Below are 22,655 nucleotides of genomic sequence, written 5' to 3' on the forward strand. Positions count from 1 at the left end.
AAAATTTACAAAAAGCTGATTTTTGTAAAGAAACATCTTGAGAGCCAAAATAGTTACAAGCCTAAAGATACAAGCAGAGAACCGCTCCCAGGACATTTTTTCTTTACCACTTTATATATAGTTAATGGTTTCATCATTATAAATTACAGAGAGCAGAACAAGACTTTTCTGTCTGTAAAAGCGATGGCATGTAATCCGTATTACAGAGCTGTTTCTTTTGTGGCTACAACATAAATAATTAACAATACCTGTTACCGTAATTACTTTCTGAGAGTATAGCAATACATTTCTCAATGAGGCCACAGTATTCTCCACTATGTATGTACGCTCTTTTGCTTCATGTGTATTGGATTAAGCATACAATTTATGTTACTGTTTAAAGAAAGTGCATCTCTAATCCACCAAATGCAGGGCTGAAACACATGATTTATCAGATACCCAAATCCCCAAGAAGTGCATGCAGCTATGCTATATACAGATCATATGGCTTCACTCTTGCTTTAATTGTTATACTCCTTTGCAGAATAATGCACTGAGTGGATTGTGGATGGCGACTTCAGAACATAGTCATCTAGTCCAATACATTACTTTAGCATATTACAAGGTAGTGATGAAAAAGTATCTTTCTCTTGTTCATGTGTCTCCAGAACTATGTAGAAAACAGACATCAAAGTGTTTCCTTTAGATTACTATTTATAGTTTATCTCTGAACAGGTTTGGTGGGGTTTAAAGTGCATTGGCTGTATAGGAATTCAAAACCAGTGGTATATGAGTGTTGTTCAGTATGAATTCCTTATTGTTGCAACCTTAGGAAGTCAGTTTCATGCTGGAATTAGAGGTTACTTAAGGTCACAGTAACAAAATACCTTTAAGTATACAGTTACTTTACACCGTATTTTGCTAAAGATTTTAAGCTGCTTGCTCTGAAACTCCGGAAACACTTCAACTTTTTGTTTGTATCATTTATCACATAGCACTACACCTGTATGTTTGCCTGGCAAGTTAGAAGTACATCTGTGACTCCACTTCTAAAATTGCTTAGCTACTCATGACCTGTTCTTCCTGCATTACAGCCAATACAAAATGTAATTTTTGAAAGGAGAGTTGTATTCTGTAATAAAGGAATCTATTCATTTAGAAAGGACACATAACTTTTTTATATATATACACATACACTCCTACCTTTACTCCCTTTTTAGAGATTTTATTCTGCCAGTTGTGAGGAAACCCATCCTAACTGTAGCCATCCAAAAGCCTGCTCTCTAATCTGACCTAGTCATCCAGGCTGCATCTTAAATCAGTAGAGATAGGCACCTTCAAAGAACAAGAGATTTAGATAGTGGGATGAGCATCTTAGCAAGGAACGAATTGCCTGCAGAACTGCCTCCTTCCCTCCCCATCTCAGTTTATCTATAGTAGAAGCTTAGGTGACTGAAACTACACACATAACTTCCTAGATTACTAAACTCAAATAAGATGGATCCCACCATAAATGTTTGACCTCTGAGACTGTTTCCGGCTAGAAATAGGAGTACCTGTTACGTAAAGTAATACCACATGAAAAGAAAAAGTGTTAATTAAAAATAAATACTTACTTTCCTGTGACACCTACAAAGCCTGAAAACATTTTCCTATGCTCTAGAAAAGCACCTTAACAAGTTAATGAAAAACTGAAGAAAATTTGGATGTGACAAAGTAGGAAAGCTCATTTTCCTTCTTTTGTCTATGCATAAAAAGGAAGTAGGAGAGATTCTTACCTGGTAGTTTTAAAAACTTTAAAAAACATGTACATTTGAAAATCTTGCTAGAAGACACTTGAAAGACAAAAGTGGAACTGGAACTTCATAAGGAGTGCTCTTGAAATCTCATTAGTCTCCTACCTGTATCTTTAGGAATCTCTGCTTGTCCTAAGAAAAGCATTGTGCATGATAGAGTAAGAGGCCTGCCAATTTAAGTGCAGTTAATTTCCCTTTTCAAAACATATTCTGATAATTTTCCTCTATGTACCCATAAGTTTCGAGTAATTAAAAAAAAACACTAAAAGAGTATTTTATACATTTCAATCAAATTTCAATTTCTACCTGAACACAAGCTCAGCACAAATCTCAGTAACAACCCATACTCTAATAAACATAATAAACAGTAACTCTTTATTTTTTGATGTTGTAAGTTGAATAAATCTCAAGCTATAGTGGCTTCAGTTTTTAAAGTTAAATAGTATTGCTCTAGATATTTTTAAGAACCAAGAGGAGTGTAAAAAGTATTTGCATAATGTGTTTTAATACTTACACCAACAAATAAGCACAAACCCTTTCTTTAGAAAAAGGCCAGCAAAATTAAAAAACACTTCTCTCAAAAGTGTATTTGGAAGCAAGCAAAAAAGCAAATTACTTGAGTCAGATACTTGAATCTGGCTTTATCTGCTTCTATAGCCACATTCTCTTACATTATCTTTGGCATTCCCCAAATCATGGCTACTTTCACACAGCCTCGCTTATCTAAGACAGGCAACTAACTTACAGATATCACTGGCTCCTTTGGCCAAGCAAGATAATTTCTACAAAGCTGGACAAGTAATTTTGTTTGGAAATGCATGGTTGATGGGGGAAAAACTTCTACGTTACTGAAAGTAACCATTTTGCTGATCAGAGTAAACAAAATATTTGTAGTTACAAGTTGGAATCAGAAGATTTTATAATGACTGCTCTGACCCTTGACTGCTGAAAGAGTGATTTCCAAAAGGATCATTCTGTGGGAGAGAGGTGTTACTTAATTTACTGCAGGGAAAGTTTTAAGTCTTATGCTTTGTAAGTATTGGTTAATTTTATTTTTCTTCCCTCATTTCTATGGGAAAATAGAGATGGGAAGGGATAAAGCAAGTGTCTTTTGTTGTTTTTTAACAAGGGAAGCAAAAATAGGAGTAAGAACAGGCTTGCATGTAAAATATGTAGTCTACCTTTTTTGAAGATGTTTCCTCTTCCACAGTATCCAGTCTGTCTGGTTGCTGCATTGGCTGAACTTGCTTCTGCCAAAAGCGATTCAGGGTTGACAAACTTTTATACTGGAGGCGATTATTCCAACAGAGGTACTGCATGGAGGAGTGCTTTCGTTCCCAATAGCAACTGTCTACACCGTATTCTCCCACTTTTCATTTTGTCTCTGTTCTTGCTGTTGCAATGTAATAGTGGGTTAATATTTATAGTATTTTAGGTTTTATTATCAATCACTGAGAGCAGGGAGAAGTCAGTTATAAAGTATACCTGCAAAGAAATAACAGACGATCATTTAAGAATAGTGGCAAAAAATCTAATCTGCTTAATAGTTTTAAAAGAACAAGAATGACAAAAGATGTACAATTCTCTTGTTAGAATTTTAGGAGTTAGACTTTGTTAGAATTACTACAAATAGTAAGAAGACAAGTAAATTTCACTGCTGTTTTGTTCACTGAAGTTCAGTATAAATGTGATTAAGATAAATTCCTTTTTTTTTTTTTCTTCAAGATACATAACTACAAGCCCATTATAGCCCCTTTCATTTCAGGTCAGCCTAGTAGCAGGGTTAATACTATTATCCTGAGTAGACCTTGGAGTTCTCTATTGGGTCTGAAGTATTATAGTCTCACCTATTTCCAGAGTTGTGTGCGTGAGGTAAAATCTCAGTTTACAGGAATACTAGTATAACAGTGTTAGTGTCAGTGGGCAGCACTTCCAGCAGTACTTGCAAAATAATTTCAAACTGACGAAGTGTTGTCTTGTGATGCAAGTAGATTTTTCTTATAGGACCAATTTATTAAAAGCAGCAGAAGCTTTGACCTATTGCAAAGCTGATACTGGAGCCTGCAAATACACTGACAAGGACATACAATGAAACCTTGGCCATGTATGTATTATTTTAAGGTAATTTACACATCTGTTACAGGATCTTGCATCAATAAGTTACATTTAACATAAGAGCTTGTATTTAGGATTAATATACTATTACCACTTACCCTGAAAGTTTTAAACAGCATCTAAGCTTCTCTCAATAATTTGCCAAGTTACTTTATTCTTTTTACACTCCTAGCTAAGATCTGCCAGTGTTCTACAAATAAAGTAACAAAGCCTGGAAACCAGCCAGTTACAGAAAGAGTTGAAGCACTGGGTATATGCATGTGTTCTGTAGATCCAGATTTAAGACTTATGGCAATATGAAATTTGTCTACATTGCATGTGGTGAAGTACTAATATATGGTGATGTTTTGACTTAAGAGCTTCACTTCTCCCAAGCTGTGACCTTTCATCTTGGTGGTGTAGCTCTACAGAATGAGACCCCAGAAACCGAGGGGACTAAACCTCACTTTTAAACACAAGACCGAATCTTACGGGAGCCGGACATCAAAGGTCTGGCCAGAAACACCTTCCCTCCTGCTGCAGTGGTGGGGGCTGTCCACCGGACAGGTTTCACAAGGGACGCACGGGTGAAGGGTCTGTAAAGCGAGGGTAACGCCAGGCATGACGTTATTCTCGCTAGAGGACAGCTATGCACCTAGATGCGTTTAGATGGACCGCGATCAGCTGTGGAAGAGGGCTGGGCCTCTCTTGCGGCCCACCTGCTTCCCTCAGGAGGCTGACTGCGCTTCGATCTCCCAGCCCGCTCCCCGCACGCCTGGAGGGTGCGCCGCGCTTCTCCGTCCCCCAGCGTGCAGCGATGGAGCTGGGCCGAAACGCTCTGTCGCTACCACATTCCCCGCATTCCAGGGGCAGAAAACGACTAGGGCCGCGGGCCCCGGGCAATCGGCCCAGGCAGCCCTCCCAGAAGGAGGCGGTGCCCGCCGGGAGCCCGGGCCGGGGGTGGTGGTGAGACAGACCGGGCCTGAAGCGGTGCCGCGAGGATAACCCACGGGTACCGGCCAGTCTCCACCGAGTCTGCCACAGAAGCGTTCCGGTCCCGACTCCTCACAGAGCCCCGGTCACGTGCAGCACCGAGGCGCGCACCCGCCCCATCTAGGGCCGAGCGCGAGCCTCCCGCCGCCCCGCCCCCGGCTCTTCCCGCCTCGGCCAATGGTGCCGCGGCGGCGGTTAACCCCTGGAGGGGCGGTGCGGGCGGAGCGGAGCAGGAAGCGCCGAGGGAAGGAGGTAGGAGGCCGCCGCGCCGAGAGGAGGAAGGGGGTTAGGAAACGCGGCCGTCGCCGCCGCCTTCTCCTCTTCCTTCCGCTCGCTCGCTGTGGTGAGTGAGGCGCACGGGAGGCACCTGTCACAGCCGCCAGGGCGAGCGCGGCGTCCTCCACCGTGAGAGGAGGCGGCGGGAAAGGCCCGGCACGGCACGGCGGCAGCCTTGGCGAGGCTGGCTGGAGGACAGCTGCGGAGATGATGCCGGTGAGTGGGAAGGGTTTGAATTCGCGACGTTGTCTTCCCGGCCTGGCGCCTCTCTGCCGGGCGATGGGACTGCTTGCTTTTTCCTGTGGGGCTGGCGGAGGCGGATGGAGTGTGCGGCTCCGCCGTCGTCCCTGCCTGTGCCCCGGCCAGTACGGGCAGAGGGCGACTGTGCAGCGGCGCCGCCGCCAGGTTCCCCGCCGGGGGTGGGGCCGCCGGTCACCACCGTCCCTGGCTTCTTGGGGGATACGACCTACCTCCTCTCCTCAGCGAGGGGCTGCCGCTCCTCTCCGCCGGCCGAGACACTCTCGGCGTCGCACCTGCCGTGACAGGTCGAGGGCCGCGTTCCCCCGGGCTCTGCCCTCGCGACTACCCAAGAGGGCTCCTAGCCGCCCGCGGCACCCTCTTGGCCCGCGGCAGTTTCGGTGGGGGGCGCGGGCCGTTGGGGGAGCCGGCTGCTGGCTGTCGAGGCCCGAGTGGGGCGCGGGTGGGTTTTCTGTGTTTGTATGAGTGGGTGTGCGGGGGGGGAGGGGGGGCATGTTTGTGTGTTTTGTGTTTTTCCTTACAAGCACTGATTCTTCTCCGCCAGGGTGTGGGGAAGGGTTAACCAGTCCCGGGGCAGGCGGCCCGGGCCCTTAGGCCGGCTGTCAGGCGAGTGCAGGCGGCAGCTTCATGTCAGTCTCGGCACCTTTGAATGGAAGGCGGTCTCCCTCCTCGGTATCTGCCGTCTCTTTTGTGAAACCGTAGCTTGTTTACCGAAGATAAGCCCTTTCATTTTCCCGCAAACAACCTTGGTTGTGTTCTGTGACAGAATCTCTCCGTTTCCCTCCCCTCTCTTTCCCTCCCCCTTTCGGTATGGGCTGATGCAGTGGTCGGAAGAGAGTTGTTCTTGATGACTGTTCATTTTATGACAGGATCCTCTGAGGCTGAGTAATAAACAATTACATTCCTTTTGCTGATTTCTTTCAAACTCTGGTCTCAAAGGTGCGTTTATGAGTTACTGCATATAAAGGAGTATCTCCCAGGTTTTCTCTAATTCTAATAGGAAAGAGCTTTTTATTTACAGTTCCTCTGCAGCGTTTGCAGCCAAAGCACTGCAGCAGAATGCTTCTCAGTGAGAATATTAAAGAAGTCTTTTACAAAATTTCATCACTCTGACTTGCTTAAACTAGATGCAGAATTTCAGATCGAAGAGCACAGGTAGTGTTTAAAAAACAGGTATTATAACAAGCTTTTTAATATGATGTGCTTTTTAACTTCCAACTGCTAGGGACCAAAATATTCTGTTGACACTAGGCATATTAGAAACCAGCAACAAAGTTCATTGAATTACAGGCTTGTTCCATAAACATATGGATGTTAGCTTGTAAAAACAAAACCAAGGTGATTGTCAGCTTTTGCGGCTTCCATCATAGCTCGGCTTTAGATTCATAAAATTCTCATTGAAGAACTGGCATGTCAGTGATACACTAGGTCAGAACAAATGTATTCAGTTCCCATTACTAACCCACGTGTGAGTTTCAGGCTGATGTCATAACTTCTGTAGTGCAGTGATTGGCTTTTTAGAAAAATACTTCCTTTACCTTTTTCTTTCTGCCACTGTCTCTTGTTACCTTCATGGTTATTTAAATGTAGCAGTTGTTTGTGCTTATAAAATTCAGACTTTATTATGTTTTTGAAACACACTTCAAAGCATTTTTAGTACTGACAGTTGCATTTTAATAAAAACGAATTGCCTTGCTGTGGTGGTAGTGATGCAGATTAGAACTTACTGAGTCTGAATCGTCAAATAATAAACGTTTTACTTCTCTGAAGAGCTTTCAGATGCTGTTCTGGACAACTGATCATAAGGTAGTCAGGAATATATATATTTAAATGGACACTGTGACAGTGCTTTTAGTTTTCCAGGTTCTCAGCTATTTTATTTCTGAACTGCAAGGATAAAAAAAAAACAACCACATTTACTGGAATACAATAGCAAAGTGATGTGAACATATGGTTGTAGAACTGGACCAAATGTTTTGGTTTTCTTTACTTGAGATTTTGAATTCTGAAGATGGAAACAGTAGAGATCTAACTTGTTATATGATGGAATTCCTTGAATTCACATTCCTAGAAACTTTTTTCTTCCCTGGTCCTTTTTTATTTATTTTTAAATACAGTTAATAAAAGCAAATAATAGTACGAGGAGAGACTTCAGTATTGCTAGACTTGAATAGTTGTAACAAGTGGGTACTGCTGCAGTCTTGTGTCAATAAATTAAACTGAAATGCTGTCAAACTTTAGTTTCTTATGACTTACTTTTATCAGATTTGAAGTAACTGAGGACAGGTTTTGAATTTATTTTTTTTAATTCTGCACAACCATTTTTAATAATGAAGTCTTATCTAAAGCATGGAAGATGGAATTATCTGTTTAATCTTTCCCTGTGTTTTGTCAGACTTTTGTTCCCACCTCTTGCAGGAACAGTTACTTCTGAGAGGTTTTCATCAGTTATGATTTCTTTTGTGACCAGGATACCTCCCTCTCTGTTCCTTGGTGAATTTTCCGTATTAGTTCATGTTGCTTACTCTACTTTGGTTTTGAAAAAAATAAAAATAACTGTATTCTTGGTCTTGAACACAGTTGGGCTTCAAGAAGCAATAATGATGTGGACTGCACTTTTCTCACGTACTGTGTTTTTGCTTTGCTGATAAGCCACATCCGTCATAAACTTTCATTGCCTTCAGAACATAAGGGCTATGCGTATGAATAGCTTATGATGTTATACAGAATATCACCTCTATGAAGGAACTTACTGAAAGAGTTGCTCTAAGTATGCTTTGAGTACAGGAATTTTTATTATTTTTTTTTCCACTGGAAAAAAAGGCTAGTATTTATTGCTGTCATAGAATAAAACATGCAAACCCAGAGCTATGTGATATCCTTTCAAACAAGAAATCTTCTGGGTTAAAATAGCCACAGTTGTATTTTGTTTGCAAAAATAGCTCCTCTTTCAGCCACATAATCTATAAGTTGTTTGGAGAAGATTAATCATCTCTGCCTCCATTCCACCCACCCCACCCTCCCCCTCTTTTTGTTTTTCTTCTGCCCCAGTAGGATTTTTTTGGTGGGACTTCAGATTTTGTTTATGAAAAAGTATTGTATTTTTTCTTTTTTTCACCTTAAAGAATGCAATTAATACCTTTTTTTGGATGGTAGTTCCAAAATTGCCTCTGATGGCAAATAGGAAAAGTCATCTTACAAGGAGCACTGTTTTCCTACTTTAGAAAAGATACCATGGAAGAAAGAACTGCTGCAGTTGAGAAGCATATAACACTTCCTATTGCATACCTAAATTTGGGATATCATTCTTTTATAGCATATGTTAGGTAACGTGCCGTGCCAAAGGCATAGAAGTATGTAGAGTCCAGTCTGTATGCCATCAATAAAGTGATGAGAGGTGATGGTGGATACTGTGTAAGAACTTGTGGTGGACTGAGTCTCTTAGGAAGAGTAATTAGTATTGCATATTCCTCTAGCACCTATTGCTGCAGAGCTTTTCTGGTTTTGCCTTTAACTTATTTGGAGAAACATGTATAGGTGAGATTGCAGCCAGCATTCATGTTTTTGAAAGCATCTAGGAGGAGCCTTATGGGACAGTGTGCAGGGCTTAGGATCAAAGACTTGTTGGACATGTCTGGTTTTATGTGTATGGTCAGGCAGTTGTGTTTTTGTTTTAATAGAAGTGAGAGTGAAAAGCCTAGAGAGTGTTTAGTGTCATTTTTTGTCTAGTTAATTTTGTGTGACACTGCAGCTCATCTCCAAAGATGACCATGACTGATGCGTATTTTATGTTAGACTAGACAATCATAAGTGGATCTTGAGTATTACAGTATTCATTAGTATCTTAATTGCTACATAGGTTCCTGACTTACGAAGACAGATAACATGACTGATAAAATACAAAGATGGGTATCAGGTAGTTATTTTTTAATTAAGCTATCTTCCAGATGAATTAAGAAAAAAGGGGTTTTTGTTTTCTCTTTTGGTTTTCTGTTCTTGTTTTTTGGATGTTGGGTTTTTTTTTTGTTTTGTTTTTAAATGAGTACATACTTTTCATGTATTCAGTCTAAAACCTTTCCCAAAAAGTCCAAAGTGGAATTGCTTATTCCTAATTAAAACACAAAATATTTTCAAATCAGCATACACTGTTCTCTTCCCTACAATATGTTGTAAAAGTCTAAAGGAAAATGTGTCACTTTAATACTAGGAATTCTCAGTGATGTTGAAATAAAATATATTGCAATTAATTCAGAGCTCTACAGTTATCTGATTTAATTCTTGTTTGTTGAATAAATGTGAACTGATTGTGGAGAATGATTTGCAAGTTTATCAGCCATTATTAGAGGAGTTATTTATTGCAACAAAGCTTAAAGGCCATTTTTGTGGTTTTTTTGATCACATTTCTTTTAGGATGACAGAATATGGGCTATCGTGTGGTAAAAATAAGTTCATAATCATGTCAACAAAAAGTATTCCCCGTAGGCTATTCTGATAATAGAATATTTGAATACATTTAATAGGTACCTGTGGATTGTAATGAAATATATGAGGAAATTTTGAAGGAAAGAATACTCTCTATTAGTTTCTCATCTATTAACATAGATGAGATTGTTGCTCATTGCAGACTTTAGCGAGAAAAGGTATTTATTTGACAACAAAATTCCATTCTACCAGATTCAGTTATGTTAATCTGACAAATACAAGTTTGATGTGAAATATATTATTAAAAAACCCCATGTAGCTGCTTATTTATATGAAGATCACATACAGCTGTGTAACAGGAGCCATTATCTTAACAGCTGTCCACACACAGAACAAACAAATTTCCTTTTTTAAAGAATTCCCTGTCTAGTGTTTGGTACTAAGATCAAAACTCGCATTTATTTTTAAACAGAGGTTGTTTTTTTTTTGTCTCTATAATCTGGAGGCAACTTCAAAAAAGAAAAAAAAGTGAGAATGGAGGTTTAAAGGGGCAAACAAATTATTGCTTAATTGGGGGAGGTTGAAGGGAAGATGTCTTGCTCCCTTTCCATCATGACTCACTGCTGGAATTTACAAGTCTTATGTGTTTGTCTAAATTAAAAGCTTGTTATTAACATATATTAATTACTAGCACAGGATAGCTCAAAATATTTCAACCCTAAGTGAGCATGCTAGCCTGGGATATAGGATCTAATTCTTGGGCTTGTGTCACACTGCAGGAAAGTGGGATTTTTAATTTTTCTTGCCCTTAAATTGGATAATTATGTTATTAGGTGATTTCAAATATCTTTAAAATCTTAGAATCATACAATCACAGAATAGTTAGGGTTGGAAAGGACTTTAAGATTGCCAAGTTCCAACCCCCCTGCTATGGGCAGGGACACTTTCACATATGAACAGATTTTCCATCTGTCTTAAATCTTGTGTCTCATTGATTCTTAAATTATAGTCTTTAAAGTAAATATAAAATATTAATTTTAACACTTCAGTAAATTTTTCCCAGTAATTTGGAAATCTGTCATTAGAATCAATTGAACTTGGAAGCGTATAATAATCTCTGATGTATTAGATAATATATCCAGGGAATGTGCTCAATGTTTTGAGCTTCTAAAAGCATTTTTTAATGACTGACAGTAATAGAATTATATTGTAAAATAATAGACACCATCCTTCAGAAGCAGATTTCTGTGTTATAAGCAACAATGCTACTGGGAGGACAGAGCCTGCCTTTTATGACTCAAAGGATAAGCGAAAATATAATCTGCTTAATGGAAGGAAAGAATTGTTTTGAATGTCAATTTTCAGCCACTTGACCTAGGTTTTGGGTCACTGTTTTCTTAAATCTTGCTTAGAAGCATGTGTGTGTGATCTTGCTTGTGCAGGGGAATGTGGGTTTATCATTCTGGTGCAGTAGGATGTTGGAGGAACTGAATTCCTTTCAAGACTGAGGTTTCACAATAGGGATGAGCTGGGTTAACCATTTCCTGTGGCTGGTGGAAGAGGCTGTTTCCTCTTCCTTGCTGCTTATTCTCACCATTTACTTTGAATGGATCACACTGCTTGTCTCAGTATACTGAACTAGGTCACTAAAAATGTAAAAAATAATTGTATCCAAAGAATGCTGATGGTACATATGTACACACATACACATACCTACATATTTTGCCAGGCTGGTGCATTATATCAGCTTACATTGTGACTATTTTTTTGTCTGTGTTGGTACAAGAGGCATTGGATCTCTTGACTGAGATTGGTAATGAAGAACGGGATAGGAAAGTGGAATCCCACCTTTTCAGTATTTTTATTTATTCAGTTTAGTTTATTGTGGAGCTGTACTCCAGGTGACATATTTTGAATTTTGTTTTCTGGCTGTTTAGCAGGTGTGTAGAACAGTGTGATGAAACTAAAGATTTCTGCAGTTCAGTAACATTGTTGCTTCAAGGATAATTTATGATTTCACCAGTTTTCACATCCTTATTGGGTATCTGGTAACACTTCAGATTTTCCCTGAAACAGGAGGAAGTAAGGGATATTGGGTTTTTTGGTAGAATGTGTAGTCTATGTGGAAATCTTGAGGAGCAAATATAAAGTTGGGACCAAAAAAAAGGAAAACCAATAAAACTTAATTGGCAGTTGCTAGTCTGCATTATTTTTCCTCCCCACACTTAGCAATATTGCATTCCTTCTGATTTCTGCCCATTATTACCTTATCCTCTAAGATTTGTAGTGTAATTTAGCCTACTTCATTAGTAGTACAGTTGTTTTTTTTTTTTCTTTTTAGATTTCATCTCATTGCTTTGCTTAGCAGCAGAATTCTATTTATGTGTGCGGAAATTGTAGCTACAAAACTGCTTTATTTAAGGAATTCCAACTTCAGCAGGTAGCAATTTATTCTAAACTTGCATATGTTACAGACACTATATTTAATATACGTATCCTTATGCCTACTTCAGGTTCGCAAAAGGGTTTCAGCTTTCACATGACTAAGCTAATGTTTATAAATTGAGACTGTGGGAAACTGAGGCTTCAGTTTTGTGTAGGTAAAATTTATATAACTGCAGGGGCTGCCTCCCTGCTGCCCTCTCTTCGGTATTAGCTCTGTTAGATACCTGATTCTGTACTGAGCTGTTTCAGTTTGTGAACTCAGCAGGAAGTTGTTTGCATTTTTTTTTTTTTTTCCCCTCCCCAGGATCCTTTTCTGCCAGCTGAGCACACTGAAACTAACTCGGTGCAGGGTCAGATAAGCACTGAAACCAGAACAAGAAGGCACAGAAAAGCATAGATGGCTGGAAGGATGTAAGCAGTTGTATCAGTTTAGCCTGTTTGGATTTTTTTTTTTTTTTTAGCTTGAAATGACTCCACGGTGAACATGGTGAGGTATATCTGGATGATTTTTGGAATGTAATCCATGTCCCAAGGGGCAAAAAAGAGTAACTTCCCTGTTCTCTGAAGCTAAAACAAGAAAACAGTGTCGTGCCCAGCATCTCTGCCAGGCTGACCTCCAGAAATTGTAAATCTCATGGTCTGACTTCATGCAGAGACTAAGCATCTGAATTAATTCTGTGGTTTACTCTCCTTAGAGTCAGTTTTTGATACCTGGAGACCTTCAAACCTTGCTCTTCTAAAAACTAGAATGTATCTGTCCATGCCTGCTAAGTTCAATAGCTGAGAACTGTTGAGAGTTACAGCATTAGATGAACAAAGCAGTAGGCAGGGCTATGTTATTAATGTTTGGAGAAAAGTATTGCCTGTGCTGCTCTCTGATGTTTAAAGAGAAAGAAAGAGGATGGTTTGAGACTAGCAAAGTTTACCATAGTCATTAAGTACAGGCTTACCTGCATATAATTTTTTTTTTTTTGTCAAATAAGATGCCTTAAGTCTTAGTTTAGAATAGGAGATACAGTTTAAGTTGAGGAGACATAGTCTGAATGCATGTTTACATCAGAAAATCTTTTTCTAATTCTGTTTCCGAATGCAACTTGTCTAATTTGTGATTCAAGATTGAACAGCATTTGTTGGCATTCTTACTCATTCTGAAGGTACTATGTGTTCAACATAGTTCAGCCTCTTTTTTTTCTACTGCCTCTTCCCCCATACTTACTACTTTTTTAAAAACAAACCAGGTTTCAGATTTCTGACTATCTTGTAACATATTAACCAGTGTGTTGGTCAAAACCTGACCTGAATCTATCCCATCCAGCCAAAGATAAGAGTTTTCAAACTACTTAAATTAAAAACTTTCTTTTAATATCTGGAATAAATGCTACTAATATATCAGTCACTTCCTTTGACAAGATACAGAACAAGGAAAGGATATTTGTACATTGTTATGGTTTGATTGATGTCTGTAGAATGGTTGGCAGCCTGTTAGCATTTTGTAGAGGGAAGAATATGGTAGCCAGAGCATATACCACATGATGATGTTGGCAGCATCAGAAAGTAGTATGTCTAGTAAGTGATTACTTGCCTGAAACTTAAGTTACTGGCAGCTTAGCTAACTTGTTATTTGGGCATCTGCAAAAGTATTAGCATCTATGAACTGACAGCTATTTCTTACAAATTCTGTAAGATAATTTTTATAGTACATGTGTATGCCACGTGCTTAGCTTTGTCAAATATATACTTAGAAATAGTCAAACAGGGTTCTTAGTGTCAAAGTTGCTGTTGACATGCATCATCGGAGAAGTACTTAGATTTTCATACTGTGTATTTAAAACCAGCAAGTTCTTAGAACTGAAATTTTGGATGATTCTGCAGGATAAAGAATGGGTTAATTACTGTTAAGGCTCCAAACAGTTGGACTGTATGTACACTTTGGGAGGTTATTGAGTTCTTGCAAGTGTCTTATAAAAATAAACTATGAAACTCATCTCTGTGTGCAGCTTCATCTCTGCATGCAGCCCTTAATGTCTCAGCATGCCTGATGCTTAATTTCCTTATGTACTGCTTTATTGTCCCAAGTCACCTGAATTTTAGCTTGAATTCTGAGTGATGTACTTCTAATAATGGGGAAAAATATAACCTATAGTGGTTGACCTCCTTTGCACTTCTAAGTCATGTCAGGATCCATGCCATTATTTTAAACCCATCTCACATGGACTGTTTTCTGTTCTAGCCCATGTCGCTTGGAAACCTTTTCAGTGCTTTTTCTTAATAGCTTCTTGGTGTACAGTGCAGTGCAGCGTGTTTACCATTTTATTGTCAGTTATCATCACTTCAGCAAGAGCTTGTTGGATACCAGAATAGGCTATAAAAATCCAAGCTTTACATTGAAACAAATCAGTTTCAAATCTGTTGCATGCAACAGCACCCCACCCCAGGGCCAAATTTCTGAGCGCAGCACTTTAATTTTACTTTCTTTTTATTTTTTTCTTCTGATGGTAGAGCAGCAGTGCTTGGTTTACTAGCACTAGTAGGAGGTGAAGTGGTGAAGGAAGTTTAAATCAGTTTTACAGGTAAATTATAACCTGCTGTTTACCCCAGCGTCATAGTTCGGTTTTTTTTTTTTTTTTTGGAGTCCAACTCAGATACTTACTGTGGAATAATTTAATTTATGTATGAACTGCTGTGCTTCCTCATTTTTATGTAAACATAAAGAACTTCTGAATTTGATTCACCTTCATGTGTACCAACCTTTGGACTACTTTGATATCCTTTTTATACCTTTTTATAGTGGATTTTTTTTGTGCTTGAGGTAGAAAATCATAGTCTAAAAAAATCCTAAGCCACTTTAAGGGACATAAGACACTAAATCAGAGGATTTACTACACTGTTTCTAATACAGTATTTTTGCATTTCTGGGTGTGTTACAACATTCACCCTAAGAGATCTTTATTATTTGAGTGTTCAGTACATTACTGGATTACCCCCATGTACTGCTGTTGCCGTTTCCTAGTCATCTGAAGCTACCAAGTATTGCTCAGTTCTTTCTCTGAGTTCTGAAGAAGCCTTGGCATAAAATTACGAGGAAGCTTGATCGGGAATGTGCATGTACTTCCCTGTATGTTTTTCAGAAGCAAAAAAAGCTTTTGGTCAGCTTTTTCTTATTATCTCTCAAATGAGACAGGAATTTTTCAAGCACTGAGGTCTCAATAACCTCTTTTCTTCCAAAACTCGGGGATGAGAGTGTTCCAAGTGTGTCTGAGTTTCTTTATAAACCTTTTGCCTTCCTTTCAGTCATCCTCCTTGTTAAGTACTGCAGTTTCCTAGTGAGAAAAAACGTCTCGATCTATGTGAAAGAATGCAAAAAATGTGAGTATTGTCATGTAGCTATGTATATTTTTATATATTGGTGTTGGTAGTCATACTGGAATACAGAGTCAGATATGCAGGGGATTTAGGGGTGCTACTGTGTTTCTGTCATTTGGAGAGGTGTGAACCCTCCTCAGGAAAAGAGCATCCTGAGCACAATTTCTTTTCTGAATGTTATATCAATGAATGTATGTATTTGATATGTTTAAATCCAGTTCTTTTTCACTTTAATTTTCTTTAGCTTTTGATTGGAAAAAGGAAATGCACTCACCATGAATTGTGTTCTGCATAGGTTACTGAGCACAGTACAGTTAGAGTGCAATAGAACATCACTTGCTTTTACATGAGTAAAACTGTTGTAAGAGCTATGTAAACTTAGCTGTCAATTTATCAAAGTGGAAGTGATACGTACACTTAGGTTTTACAATATCATTAAGTAATATTAATTTACAATGACTTTTTTTTTTTTTTACTTTTCCCAGCAAGATCCATGGATTTTTGATTGAAAAGCACTGAAAGAGAATGTATAGAAAGGAAACAAGCTGTTTTTGTGGGTTTTGTTAATTTTCATCTGGAATCATAGAATCATAGAATAGTTAGGGTTGGAAAGGACCTCAAGATCATCTAGTTCCAACCCCCCTGCCATGGGCAGGGACACCTCACACTAGGCTGTATCACCCAAGGCTTCAACCACCCTGGTCTTGAACACCACCAGAGATGGAGCATTCACTACCTCCCTGGGCAACCCATTCCAGTGTCTCACCACCCTAACAGTAAAGAATTTCTTCCTTATATCCAGTCTATTACCCTGCTGTTTAAGTTTCAACCCGTTACCCCTTGTCCTATCACTACAGTCTCTAATGAGGAGTCCCTCCCCAGCATCCCTATAGCCCCCCTTCAGATACTGGGAGAATGCTATGAGGTCTCCATGCAGCCTTCTCTTCTCCAGGCTCAACAGCTCCAACTTTCTCAGGCTGTCTTCATATGGGAGGTGCTCCAGTCCCCTGATTGTACTCATGGCCCTCCTCTGGACTTGTTCTAACAATTCCATGTCCTTTTTATGTTGAGGACACCAGAAGTAGTCTTAAAGTGTCTGTATAAATTAATTTTCTACAAATATGGGAAAAGATTAGCTTGGCCTCTATGCAGTTGTGCACATTAGTAGGTAAGCATGTTCAAAATAGATAGTACGTTTGCATATTAAGCATTTACAATATAGTTTATGTAGCAGGGGAAAGAACTGAAAATAGCGAGAGGGTAAGATAAGATGGCAAAGTGGAACAATACCTGTTAAAACAAATAAGCCTTAACTTAAAGTCAGTGATACCCTACACAGTGTTGTATTTTATTCCAACTCTCCTGTATACCTGTCTGTTGCTTCTCAGTATTCTTAGTTGCTCACATCCACCAGTTTTAATATATAGCTTTATGTTACGTAATTTCTCATTTTGTGTAAATATTTGATGTGAACTTGTGTCATTTTAGACAATTATTCTTCCAGTTTTCTTTATATTTTCTTCTACATAATTCCATGTGATTTTCAGAGGTCATGATTGTCTTCATGTTAAAATGCTTTAGTGGGATCACAGACTGCAGTTACTTTCCTACTGAATGATTTAGATAATCTGCATATATATATAGGTTTGTTTAATATGCGCTTGTCACACAGGGCAAGTCCTCTGGGATCTTATGTGGTTTTTACATTTAAAGTAGGATCATAACTTATGTCTGTGTACTTCATCTTCATTTAGAATCTTTGAGACCTCTACAGTTTTGGGAGGAAAACAGTCTTATTTCTTTTAATTGAGAGTTTTGAGGCTGATAATATGTTAAGCAACCAGAGGTTGTAGTGTCCTTATCTCTCTATATATATTCTAGATTCAGATTTACCTACCTAAAAGTAACAGTTAAATCAGTCAGCCAAATAGCTGCACTTCATCAGACACACAATAGGGAGACAATGCATCTATGTATAGGAGAGAAAGCAAGAAGCTATGCTGTGCATGTACTGCATTTACTATTTATCTGATTTAACAAACTATTTGCAGGTGTTTTTAGTTATTCCGGAAGGGAGGATGACAGGGTGAAAGGGAAGTTCAGTGACACACATGTTTATGTTTATGTGCCTGTTCCTCTTGGAAGAGCCTAGTTACTCAATAGGGATGGCAGGCTTCAGTTTTGGACTCCCCATGTATTTCTGTTCTGCATGTGTGTGTCGTGCCTTTCTGTTGCAGTAAGGTTTTGTGAGTTTGGGGAGTTTTTTAGAAGAATTCAGTCAGTAGCCATAGTTGGAAGACTGGCACAATATGTGTTAATATGAGCCTAGCTTTTCCTCTCAAACATTTATTCATGTGATACAGTTTGTTTTTCTGGCAGATAAAGATACAATCTGATTTTAGATTTTTCCATCCCTCCAAAAACAAACCAACCCTTCCCTTTTAAGAAATATCCTCCAGTTGCTTATTTATTTAAAAGGTTCTCAGTTACTCACAGGTTAACTTTTTAAAATTGCAGCATTTTGTAAGTCTGAAATGATTCAACCAATTATATTCTGCATAAACCTCTCACCATGATACATGTTTGCTGGGGAAGGAAGGAATACTGCATGGGATCGGAGTGTTTTTGTTACCGACAAAATGATTTAAGGGAGGACAGTACTATTTCTGGATAGTGAAGCAGGCTAAATATGGTGTCATACTAGCTTTTTCTTCTTTGCTGCCCTTTGTAGGGAAGGGTAATGTAACAATTCTATGGCTGATAATGAAGCTGAGAACCCCTTGTTTTTCCTTTGATGCATCTAATGTCTAAAGTGCCATACAGTAAACGTACATTGTAGTTGCGTTCTATGAGAGCTGGGCTGTTCAGGTGTGTTGTTCTTTCATAGTATAGCTTGGATTTGTTTTCTTTTTCTTTGGTTTCTTTTTGTTTTTTTTTACCCCCTTGTGTCACTTGCTGATTCTTTGTCTCAGTTTTCTCTAATAAGGGAATGGAGAATATATGCTTTGCTCCTGCAATTGTAGAGTAAAAGCTAAATGCACTCTTGGTGCCATCTCTCTGTCTGTTCCCCACTCTGGATCCTGTATAGTGTTGACATGAACAATGATAAACGTTCGCTGTCCCTTGACATGAAGAGGCAATCAAAAACACAGTTTACCATTTTATATTCTCTGCTGCTTGAATTATGTTCAGCAAGAAGGCATACTTTGCCAAGCACAGAGTAGTGCTTGAGCTATAGTATTTTTAGGCATAAATACATGGTAGATTTGTTGTGGTGGTTTATTTTGTTTTTAAGCTGGTAGTCATTTAGAACATTTTCCTGATCTAAGAAAATGTCATGGAAATGTCTTCTGATACTTGTTATGATTATTTGCTCTTGGAACATCTCCTATCATTGTGCCCTTAACAGGAAAATCACTTCTGTCTCTTTTGAGATGGGCAGAGCCTTGTATGTAAATTTAAGATGAATACTTACTGTTTGTCATTATTATAATAGCAAACAAAGATTACTGTTGCACAATGAGAGGATAGAACTATCCTACTGCAACCTTGCCTAATTAGGTGAAACTTGATCTAGCCTATCTTGTTCCTGTCACAACTGTGGCCTGTCTTGTTTCTTTAGAACATCTTATCACTGCTCGTCATTACTGCTTGAATTCATATGCCAGAGACCAAAAATACTCTAAGTAGTTTTTCACTTTAGTTGTGCACAGAAACTGTGCTTAGTTTTTAGCTCTACGCACTTTTTTATATTTGTTGCTGTTTACAACTGTCCACATGAAGAATATTTTGAGGATGGTTCTTCAGAATATTATAAAAACCTCAAAAGAGAAATCTTGGCTGCCACAAAAGACTGGACTTAACTCTAAAACCTGGAAAAAGGACAGAATTAAAAAAAAAAAGGTGGGATTACATAGCTTCTTCTATCTTTGCTGTAAAATGAAGCGGTTTAGTTCAGGTTTTTTTTAACTGAACAGTGTATCCTTATAATGGGTTAGAGATTGTTCATGTGGAATTTTACTTGAATATGATAGATTATTGTCTTAATGGTTTCTTCTATGTATGAAATCCTCAAATCTTTACTTTTACCTTGCATATGTTGTTTGATTTTATCTTTTTTTATTATTATTTATGAGGTTTGATTCTGCCAAAGTGGAGATCTGAGAGTAGAACAGAACAGCATTTAATTTTTATATTTGCCATTTAAAAACTAAAGGTACGCCCTGGAAAGAGTTATTTTCTATTATGTGCAGTTTCCACTGTGATGGAAGGAAAACCCTACAGACTGCTTGTTGAATCTCAAAGGATATATTCACTTTTCACTTGTTATATTTTTGCCAAGCCAGCTAACATGACATCTAACACTGAATGGTTGGTATTCCCGGAAAGCAATACACTAAACAATCAGGATTTTGTTAATACTTTCCGCTCTGTGGGAGAAAGCTGTGGCAGTCCCTTCTTGTTTTGTTCTGTTGAAAACAAAAGGAAAGAGTAGTGCTGATTCCAGTTGCAATTTCACATTTGGGTGTGTGTCTATAGATCTTATAAAAGTTGCTTCTTGCTTGTAAAATTAAAAAGTTATGTTCAGTGCTGCAAATCACCTTTATTAATTGGCAAAAAGCACAATGTCTTTAGTAAATATACTGTGACGGTAATTTGATTTTTGTTTTGTGGTTTAACTCTTTTGAGGGTTTTTTTGGTGTTATGTTGAAAAGCTGTAAATGAAAAGACACAAATGTCTGTCTCTTTATCCTATATTTTTTTATGATATTATTTTAATGCAGTAGGTAGCTCAGGCTTTTCTGGAATTCAGTGGATTTTTGGATGACTTTGCTGTAGCTGTTGCCAAGGTCGAACACAAGATTGTAGAAACATCAGCACCTCCCTTTCCTTAACCTTGGCCAAAATATTTTCAATAATTCGAGAACACTCAGTTCCGTGATGCACATTCTGTGGGATGCTTCTGTCTGTGGATTTTGAAGATTAAGTTTTCTTTCAGGAAAATTAACCCAAACCCTCATGGTTAACCCTGCTCTTCAGCTTTGCCTTGTGTTGTCAGAATGAGCTTTATTTCAAAGTAAATTATAGTACTGCTTAAGCAAATATGCAACAACCTTGAATAGATTTTCACCTTCTATCACCCTCTTTGTTTTTTTTTTTTCCCTGTCTGGAAAGCTGAGATTCTTATGTAATAAAATGATTTCTGAAGCTGAGTCATCTTGGATTAATTTAGTTTTTAACTTATTGCCAGTTCACCTGAGTATACTGCAGATTTTATAGTTATGTTGTTCTTCAGCAACGTCTTCCACACTGATCTGGAAACTAAAATATTTAATAGTATTTTTTTAACATATGATTCTTATCAAGAGATGAAAAGGGGAGTTAATATTTTAGAACTGTTGTTTCAAGCTTGTCATGTATTTGTACAGTGCTGGCTACTTTGGCAGATATGAAAGATTTAAACCTCTGAACATTGGCACTAAGTTATGTTTGTGATACTGTGCATTGGGAAGCAGTTGTAGTGCCACAGGGATTCCTCCTTCTTCTTCCCTAGGGGCTGTGGGGCCACTCTTGGCCCTGTACTGAGTGGCTCAACTTAAGCTTTCCAGACCATTTGATTTGGAGGACTCTGGATTGGAGATGTGAAGAATAGTATAAATGTGGGCATCATGTTTATATTTTATCAAAATAGAGCTGTCAGAAATAACGGACAAATGGACTTCAGGAAAGATGACTGCACCGATGTAGCTGTTGTTTTTATCTGGAGTCTTGCTGTCTCCTGACTTTTCCTGTGTATTACTAGTGTTCCATGCCTTTGCAAATGCGGTATCTGCTGCATTTTTCTAAAGAATTTGGCAAGAATCCGTTGTTCAAGGAATTCTCATAATAGGTCTAAACAACTACATAGTTATAGCAAGGATATCTGCTATTTCTTAACTAGATTATCAATTGCTTTTACTTTTTTAATAAGCAGCACAGAATTGTTGTGCCTGCTTTTTACTATATCATTCAAGGTACTTTAGATAAATCTCATTGAAATGAGACAGGCAGCACTAGAAAAGGTTGTCATCCTAAGATTCACAAATAAAAAAAATCAAAAAGGTAAAAAAGAGTATCTTTAATGAAGCCATTAAGTGTCAGAAAAACGCTAGGACTTCCTGCTTGATGGGAAGACCAATCTTCTGTTCTTGGCTGATAGATAGCAGGGACTCATTTGCCATCTATTATTAGAGAATACTAATCAGCAGGGTAAGAATACTTACTTATATGTACTGAGTTGTCATGAGCCTTGTTAGTGGGTTAGGAAATTCAGCATCAACTGGTCAGTCTTTCAATAAGAGTTTCCAACTTCCACCTTTTAATAACAGTTGTGTATATGATAAAAGATAGCGAACAGTCCACAGTCTTTTAAACAGTGGAACAAAACAAAATTTCAAAGCCTTGCTCTGGAAAGAATAAAAATCTCTCTATTTATAATGTATGTTGCCTAACAGAGAAATGTACTCAGCAAGAGCTTGTCAATGTACCTGGAATTATCCCCATGGTTAAAAGACTTTTACATGGTAACTCTTGTCTTGACAGTCCTTTGGTAGAATTATTTGCATCAAAGAGAACAACAAGATCTCTTGCTGTTTCTCCAGATGTAGCAATTTAGGAATAAAGTCAACAGATAATACGATTCAGGGATGTTGAACTCATTCTGTAGCAAGTGCCAAATTACATTTTCCACTAGAAAACATCACAAGAGGCATGTTTTACAGATTTTTCTAACTTCAGGCTGTGTTGCTTTAGCTAATACCGTTAAATATTGCACTTGGACAGATTTCTGTTTAAATTAATAGTTTTGTTTGTAGTGCAACCTCTTTTTTTTCTTTTAACTTTTCCCTTTTCAGCTATCCCCCTTTTCCCTTCTGTAACCAAAAGTTTACTTCCTATCTTTTAAATTAATTTATCCAAATCTCAGCTTCTGCTTACTTTTGACAGAATCATCTGAATCTAAAAGAAGGCATTCTGATGTTGTGACAAGCA

The 22,655-nt window shown here is 38.3% G+C and overlaps 2 protein-coding genes across 5 annotated transcripts in view; one reads left to right on the top strand and one right to left on the bottom strand.

Moving 5' to 3' along the window:
- TDRD9 (tudor domain containing 9) overlaps window positions 1-4,939 on the bottom strand; it is a 96,588-nt gene extending 91,649 nt beyond the window's left edge. The window contains exons 1-2 of the mRNA XM_034061302.1: window positions 4,589-4,939; window positions 2,957-3,260 (exon numbers count right to left, since the gene is read on the bottom strand). The gene's annotated coding sequence lies outside the window, so the exon portion shown is untranslated. The remainder of the gene's footprint in view (window positions 1-2,956; window positions 3,261-4,588) is intronic.
- Window positions 4,940-5,102: 163 nt separating this feature from the next.
- PPP1R13B (protein phosphatase 1 regulatory subunit 13B) overlaps window positions 5,103-22,655 on the top strand; it is a 70,629-nt gene continuing 53,076 nt past the window's right edge. For 2 of the 4 annotated variants that reach the window (XM_031049464.2, XM_031049465.2), the window contains exon 1: window positions 5,103-5,354. In XM_031049464.2, coding sequence (XP_030905324.1) covers window positions 5,346-5,354 — 9 coding nt within the window. In that variant the 5' untranslated portion in view covers window positions 5,103-5,345. The remainder of the gene's footprint in view (window positions 5,355-22,655) is intronic. The other 2 variants (XM_031049466.2, XM_031049467.2) reach the window with 1 other exon arrangement.

The sequence above is a fragment of the Melopsittacus undulatus genome, chromosome 4 (assembly GCF_012275295.1).
Source record: "Melopsittacus undulatus isolate bMelUnd1 chromosome 4, bMelUnd1.mat.Z, whole genome shotgun sequence".
NCBI classification, from domain to species: Eukaryota; Metazoa; Chordata; class Aves; order Psittaciformes; family Psittaculidae; genus Melopsittacus; species Melopsittacus undulatus.